The sequence below is a fragment of the Raphanus sativus genome, chromosome 2 (genome assembly GCF_000801105.2).
Source record: "Raphanus sativus cultivar WK10039 chromosome 2, ASM80110v3, whole genome shotgun sequence".
Lineage (NCBI taxonomy): Eukaryota > Viridiplantae > Streptophyta > Magnoliopsida > Brassicales > Brassicaceae > Raphanus > Raphanus sativus.
Genome location: NC_079512.1, coordinates 2,201,625 through 2,210,135, shown reverse-complemented (window position 1 = coordinate 2,210,135; position 8,511 = coordinate 2,201,625). Strand labels below are relative to the sequence as shown.

General features: G+C 30.9%; 1 protein-coding gene and 1 long non-coding RNA gene across 2 annotated transcripts; both read left to right on the top strand.

Annotated features, from left to right (window-relative positions):
* Positions 1-301: 301 nt before the first annotated feature.
* On the top strand, positions 302-1,830 carry LOC130508008 (uncharacterized). The gene is made up of 3 exons (XR_008942664.1): positions 302-466; positions 896-1,134; positions 1,624-1,830. It is a non-coding gene; the product is annotated as an uncharacterized LOC130508008 (long non-coding RNA).
* A 5,076-nt stretch (positions 1,831-6,906) lies between these two features.
* Positions 6,907-7,734, top strand: LOC108833568 (protein SMALL AUXIN UP-REGULATED RNA 51). Its single transcript, XM_056992602.1, has 2 exons — positions 6,907-7,500; positions 7,537-7,734. Exon 1 carries the CDS (start codon positions 7,036-7,038, stop codon positions 7,360-7,362), a length of 327 nt encoding a protein of 108 aa, XP_056848582.1. The 5' UTR covers positions 6,907-7,035; the 3' UTR covers positions 7,363-7,500; positions 7,537-7,734.
* The last annotated feature ends 777 nt before the right edge of the window (positions 7,735-8,511 follow it).

Genomic DNA, 8,511 nt, shown 5'->3' with positions numbered 1-8,511 from the left:
GCCTGTCAAAATTACCACAGATCCATCTTCATTCTGAATTTTAATCTTATCAATTCCTTGAATGTTTCTATGTGTGTTATTAGCCATTAACACTTTTCCACCTTTGAATTCTTCCAGGTCAAACAGGAAGCTCTTGTCGGGTGTGATATGGAAAGAGCAGCCAGAGTCCATTACCCATTCTTCCTGGGTGTCGTGAGTACTTACGGTAAGTATCATTGGTTGCTTCGGTTCTTCTGCTAGATTAGCTGAGTCTTGCGGTTTATATTGTCTTTTGTCAGGGCATTCACGCTTCCTGTGACCCTCCTTGCTGCAGATAAAGCATCCCTTGGAGTTCTTATTTCTTGGACGCGATTTGGATCGTCCATGTCTGCTCTTGGATCTCCCCTTATAGGGTTTTCCACCTCCTTTGCCAGAGCGATGGTCTGATCTCCCTCTCTCAACCATCAGACCTTCTCCACCTGACCTGGTAAACTTACCACTCTCAATCAACTCTCTCTCTTTGGACCGAGCGGCCCAGTGACCTCAGATAGGCTTAGCGTGTCTCTTCCGTATTTGAGAGTCTCTTTGAGTTGATCATATTTGTTAGGTAGTGAGCTTAGCAATAGGATGGCTTGAACTTCCTCTGATACTTCAACTTGCAAATTATTTAAATCTGCCACTAGCTTCAGAAAATCATCCACATTCTCATCAATTGTCTTTGAGTCGATCATCCTGAAAGTGTAGAATCTGAGCTGTAGGTAAATTCGATTGGGTAAAGAAGTCTCTGTGTATAAACTGTTTAGTGTATTCCACATTGCAGCAGCCGTCTCACAATGTTGAATTTTTCTTAAGACCTTGTTCCCAACATTTAGTACAATCAAATCCTTTGCTTTTTCTGATTTCTCGAACTTTGCAGGGTCAACAGCAGGTGCAGGCTTGACGATTCCAGCAAGCCCCTTTCCAGTATCTTTCATGGCAGATTATGGTTCATCCTTAGTATCAGGATCATCTTTTAAAAGCTTCTCGTCGGTGAGAATAGCTTTCAAGCCGAGTACTCCAAAGTGAGCCAGCATCCTCACTTTCCATAGGGCGAAATCACCATCACCCTCAAACCGGTCTATCTCAATACGTTCCTTCGACTTCACCATCGAGCAGGTACTGATTATAAACCTCCTCCTCCTCTCTCCTAAGTAACCTCGATGTAAACTGGATGTTCTGATACCACTTGTAGAAGATATTAGTCAGATTACTTAGGTGTCAAGTTAACTTAGATCTAGGTTTAAACTGAAAGTAAATGGCACAATCAATTTAACGAGTTCCCGGCCCTCGGCGCGGTATGTCTCGTGGGAGAACTCCTGCTCCCAAAATCCACTAGATCAAAAGACTTCTAGCACCACCAAATCAGTATGTGCTAGATAGAGTGTTTACAATGAATCAAATCCACCAAGCTAGAGAATACAACAAACCCTTAGATCAAATAGTCTTAAGCCTAAGCTATTTATCAATTGTTGTTGTCTCCTTTCTCTTGCTACCACCTGATATGATCTTATGTTGCCGTAAACTCTCTGTTGTTTCCTTAATGCTACTTAACCCTAATCAACATGCTAACATCTCTTTATATATGTGTGTGTCGCATGTGACTAGGTAAAGCTGGAGTGGGCCTGTGCATTTTGGTTCTGGCCCAAGGAGAATGTCGAAGCCCAAAACTCACAAAGCCTTGGTCTATGTTGTTTGGAAGGAAAGAAACACGAGGCTCCACACTTCTGCAAATAAACTTCCCTTGCCTCTCGTCAAAGAGATAAAAGGGGTGTTGAAAGCGAAGCTGTTTGGTCTCGATCGTGCAACTCTGGTTCAGATACTTTGATGCTTAACTATCTTGCTTCACTTGTGTTTCATTTATATAGCCATCCTTCTGTTGCTTTTGGCTCTTACTTTATCTTTTTCTAGCTGTATTCGGAAACAGTAATTCCCTTAGGAGAGGAAATAAAAGGAAGATTCGTTAAAAAAAAAAAATGGTGGTAGACATATAAATTAGTATAATAATAAAATTTAAACTATTATTGTGTTCTACAAAGAACCGGACAACTGTGAAATCGAAACTTTAACTCTTGAAATTTAAAGAAAGTTAGTAATTAAGAAAAGAACTCGCATGCAAATTGCTAAATTATATCTAAACTATTAAAACTGAAGTACAAAATTAAATTAACCCTAATTTTCTCTAATAATTACATTCTCATGCCATTGTCTTAACCAACCTTAATCAACCGTAATCACTTAAAATAAACCAACTAAATATTTGGGTTTCCCTTCATCCCTATCATCTTTATCTTTTGGGTTTGTAATGGGTTTAATTTGTACAGGATTTTCTCCACTTTCGAAACTTATTTGTAAACTAACCCATGTGTCTTCTTTATATATTTGTTGTCACTGTTTTAAGCATCCTAAAATGTATAGAAACAAAACATCTTTTTATATTATAAATGGTTAGTTATGAACTTACGATTATAGATATCTATTTGTTTCTATACTTTTTTGTTAATATAATTTTGTTGCTTAGTTAAATCAATAACATTACAAAAACCTATCATATTTTTAACTATTGTTTGTATGATCTTGCAAAAATCAGCTTTAATAGAATAAAAATAGAGGTAGTTATTTTGGAGAGTCGATTCTGGCATATGCTAAATTCTTTTATTCATCCTAATGTCATCTGGTGATGTGTAAGTTTATTAGTATGATTATACATATCATATTGGTATATTCTAAGTTTGTTAACCTGTTTTAAGAATATTGTATGATTAAATCTATCTATCTATCTATATTATTAAAGTTGAAGTACACAATTGGATTATTTGGAAACAATGATAATAAAATAAGTGAGATATGTTTGGAAATATGGATATTAGAATAAATGAGATATGTTTGGAAACATAGATAGTAGAGATGTGTATTTTTTTTTATTTACACATTTAACCATTGTATTTTCACTAAATTAATAACAAATAAAAATTGTTTAGAAACATGAATAACATATTTAATACTTCTTTTTATTTAAACATTTATCCATTGTTTTTACAATAAATTAAACAACTTTCATTCTATGTTTCTTTTTATTTACAATTCTGTCACTATATTTACAATTCTTTTTATTTACAATTCTTTATGGTGAAAATAAAAACACAAACTGAAATATAAATAGTATATTATATATTTTTTAAACAGTATTTTTACCTTCTTTAGTTTAGTCAAATATAAAAATTTCAAGAGTTCAATTTTCAAAGAAAAAATATCATAAAATTAATAATAATTCATAAAAAACTAATGCAAAAAATTAAAATTTTGAAACATTGATAAAAGTATATCAGTTTTAAAATATACAAAATGGACTAATCTAATTACCTAAAAACATTGTTTTTCTAAAATAAACATAAAATAAAATTTAAATTATATATATATATTTCAAATCAAAATAATAATTTAAAATTGATTTACTAAAATATTTTCAAATAACCATTATTAAAAAATGTTTTCAATATATATAAGAAAAATACAACAAAAAGATTAATTTCATATACCAACTTAAATTATGGTTTTTATATTTCATATTAAACTTTAAGAATATAATATATGTGATTATTTATAAGATGATACATATAAAATACTATTAATTATATGATTATTTATATGATGGAACAATACAATTAATTATATGATAACATATATATAATACATAATAGTGACTAGGACTGGGCGCTCATGTATCCATTCCGGTTCGTTTCGGATCTGTTTGGGTTTCGGATTTCCGGGGTCAAAGATTTCAGCCCCATTCATATATTTCTAAATTTCAGTTCGGATTATGACTAGGGCTGGGCGTTCAAGTATCCATTCGGGTTCATTTAGATTTATTTGAGTTTTGGGTTTCCGGAGTCAAATATTTCAGCCTCATTCAGATATTTCTAAATTTCAGTTCTAATTATATTCGGATCTTTGCGGGTTCAGTTCAGGTTTGGATAATTTATTTAAATTATTTTTTAAAATTCATTATATATTTTGAATTTCTTAAAATCTATAAATAAAATAATATATTGGTTCGGGTTTGGTATTACTCTTTCAGATCGTGATTTGTTCGGTTCTTCAGATTTGAATTTTTATGGAACTTTGATATTGACATGAAAAATAAATAGTAATATATTTTTGAAATATACACCCGCACGGGCGTGCGGGTCAAAATCTAGTATATATTACGAAGGAGCACCCGAGTAGTATATAATTAGGAAGGCATGTGAGACACTTGAAACAGTTGGAGAGTCCAAGTTTGATTACTACAAGTTTGTGGTCCGAAACATCGACCCCTTCCCTCTGCTTCTTTGTTTTTTCACGTATTTTAATATAATATAGAGATCCACTGTATATGGTTTTCCAAGTGGACAAAAAGTTCGGTTATACGTAATACGTGTTACGTTAACATTTGCAGGATTGACATTTTTTCTAATCATAATTTCTCTCTTTCTATAAATATGTGTGTATATTACCCACTAGTAGCTCACTACAAGACTCCTTTTAGTTATCCTTATGAAGATTCAGCTTTCATGTCTTTTCTTCCATTTTTCTAGATTCACGGATTCAGTAGCCAAGATTCCTAATTGAAGAAACATACATAAAAGTACGAAATTTTCAAATTTAATTTCTGAGAGAATTATGCTAATAATTGTGACCTATCATCTTTGACCAACAAACCTATATAACCAAAAGAGGAATAATTTCCGTTTTCTGATAATAAGTTTCTTTTTTTTTTTGATCAAACTGATAATAAGTTTCTTTTACTCGGTATTATATACCAAAGATGGTTTGCTGAATGAAAAAAACATACTAGCCCTGAAAATCACTATTGGTCTAATACGTACATAGTAATATATCATTTGATGATATCTTAAGAGATTTTCAAAGCATAAGTTGTACTTTCCCAGACGTAGCACAAATCTCTAATTCGTACTTGATACTATTGAACAACACCTCTTAAGTTTTAACCAATTACTTATAGTCCGTTTATGATTTATGTAAATTACTGTCTTACTATTCGACAACGTGCATGAAGTAACAGGCTGTGTGATTCTACTTTGGAGAACACCTCCAACCATGATTTTAGAAGAAATTCTAAACATTTAACAGAAAAAGAGAAATAAAATTAGGAGAAAGAATAGAGAAAAGTTTTTATATCAAGATTTTTTAAATCCCACTATACTTCCATATAACACTTGTAATCTATATATTAATTAAATTTTTATTTGACAAATAATTTTTAATTATCTAATTATAATTTATTAAAATGTTAATATCTTTTTTTTTTGTTTTAGAAATTCATTGGAATTCTTATTGTTGGAGGTGCTTTGAGGCCACGAGTATCTATCTCATTAAAGTAGAAGTATATTTTGGAAATGTTTGAAAACAAGGATAGTAGTAAAAAAAATAATGTTGTTTGGAAACATAGATAGCACTATATTAAAAAAAAAATAATGAGTTTATCTATTATTATAACCCAAAATACAATTAATATTAATTATTCGGTTTTATATGATTGTTATTAATTTGTTAAGAAAAATTATTAGAATTATTTATAGTTTCATTTTAAGGGGTTTTTGAATAAATAAAGAACATAATATAATCTATATAGTATATATTTCGTATTGTTACTTTTTGTTTTTGTATATTTTAAATATTTTTTCCAAAAAAAATTTGATATATAATTTAACAAATAAAGTATAATTATATAGTGATCCACCTCATCAGTTATTCTGTGTATTTAAGAATGATACATTATTATTAAGTTACAAAATTATTAAATTACAAAAATATATATATTTGTAAAATTCTTACTATAATGTTTACGGTTTACAATATTTTACGGACGTCCTATTATACGACACATTAATAAAATACATAGTTTAATCAATAAACAAAAGTAGTAAAACTGAACTGTAAAATTTTTTAAATTTCTAAAATTTGTATATACTAAGTATATACTGTAAAACATGCATCCGCATAGTTGCGTAGGTCAAGATCTAGATGAATATTAATCCATTAACAACTTGAATAAAATCATCGAAACCCTACGCTCGATGTAATGAAATTGGGACAACTAAATGGGAAAATGTGACAAGATAACACGTAAAGGGGAGGCAATAACAAATTCGAATAAAACCCTAATCGACCTCGAAGGATGAAAATAATACCCTAATTAATTAACAAAATCATCGAGCATTATCATAGTTGGATATTCAAATAGTTTCCAACCACGAAAAGTGAAAGAAGATCAATATTAGACCGTCCGTTTAACAGATTCCACACATAATAGCTCGTCTCACATTGGAATTACCTTTCAGTCTTTCACTTTTTACGACACCGTTTTTTTTTTGCGTTCGGTAAGTTTGTTTTTTAGCGTTTTTTAAGAAACTATCATTGAATGTCGCTTGCGATTATACTATCAATTCTGCAACAAATTAAATATGTGTATCACCTTAATACACAACAAATATTTATCCGTAGAAAACACGCAATTTCATATTCAGACAACAAACACATCATAATCTCCATCCGTTTCATATTACTTGTCGTTCTAAGCTTATACACACAGATTAAGAAAACATTTAATTTTATATATTTCCAAAACAAAAACACTATTACCAATACACCTAACCATATATCAACCAATACAAAAATAAAATAGAGAATATTATCAATAAATTTTGTATTGAAAACCGGAAACGACACTTATTTTGAAACAAAAAATTTTCTCTAGAACGACAAATAATATATACACACATGTGGGTGTACATAAATTCGTGTATATATGCTTTAAATGCGTATATTCATTTTCATCTTTATAAAAGAAAACACTCGCCATAGTCCTCAATAAATACCCCCAACAACATTCCATAAGCCCCCCCTCTCGCTATTCACACTCACCCTTCATAGTAAAAGCAACAAACAGGGAAGACTGGGAAGTGTTTGAAACTCAAATCAAGTACAAACATTTCATTTTGGAAGAACTTGGAAAATATGGCGATGAAAAAAACAAGCAAGCTAACACAAACGGCGATGATCAAGCAAATCTTGAAGAGATGCTCGAGTTTGGGGAAGAGACAGAGTAATGTGTACAGCGAGGATGAAAACGGACAACCTCTTGACGTACCTAAAGGACATTTCGTCGTCTACGTTGGAGAGAATCGAGTCAGGTACGTTGTACCCATTTCGGTTTTGACCCGACCCGAATTTCAGCTTCTTCTCCAACAAGCAGAGGAAGAGTTTGGTTTCGACCACGACATGGGTCTCACTATCCCTTGTGAAGAAGTCGTTTTCCGATCTCTCACCTCTATGCTCCGATGAACATATCTTTTAGGGTTTTGTTTCTTCTTTTTCTAAAATAATATATCTCAAATCGTTAGTTAGGGTGAGAGAGGAAGCTGCTAAGTAAATGCTTCTCTGTTTCAGCAAAATAAGTTTTATATGTTTTGGCTAAAATGGGTTTAGAGTTGTAACTCAGTGACAAAAAAAAAAAAGGTTTAGAGTTGTAACTTGTATTAGAGTGAGACCTAACCCTAATTAGAGAAACCCAATGAGAATGAGTTACTATTTTTGGTTCTCTTCTCAGATCTGTAGAAAACCCAAAAACAAAAAAAAAATCAGGTGTATATCACTCTCTTGGCGGTGTAATTGATGAATGTGTACCCTGTGAGAAAGATTTTTTTTTGTGAGAAAGATTTGTAGTCAGAGCCGTGCTTCATATGTTTCCAAAAAGGCTTTTGCCACAGGCCCCCAAGATATATAAATTTTTTAGGGCCCCTGATTTCTAGAAAAATTTAGTAACATAGCAGTATACTTAATTATTTTCTCGTTCAACCCAAGTTCAATATCCTAAATTACTTGTAGATAGTTTCCAAATTAAAAAAAATATATATTTTATTGTCACTTTTCCAAATTTGAAAAAGAAAATATTGTCCCACATATGTCAAATTTATCTTATTAAAACAGAAACATTACAACTTTTTCTAGGTAAATTTTAAAGGTGGACCTCTTATATTTAAATTAAACATCATCTCTTATTTATAATACCTACCATATACGGTTTCCATATATTATTACATATGGATTTAATACTTACCATTACTACATATCGATTTATATACTAAGAATATAATACGTACCATTGCTCTGAAACTAAATCTTACAATTATATTGCAATTATACATAATTCACCTGTTTGTCCATATTGCAATTATATATAATATATAGATATAATATATAGATACCATTCCTATGAAATACGTACCATTCATCTGTTTGTCCATATTGAAATTATATATATATATATATATATATATAGTAAGAATACTAAGATACATTGAATCATCACATACATAGAAATTAGATACTAATATATCAGATCAACTCAAATGTGCAACCATAATTTCTGCCATGATCATATACAAATTAGACATAGTATTTGTAATAAAACCATCATGCTCACACTCATCC

Coding starts and splice junctions, on each gene's coding strand:
- LOC108833568 (XM_056992602.1), top strand. CDS start 7,036: ATGGCGATGAAAAAAACAAGCAAGCTAACACAAACGGCGATGATCAAG.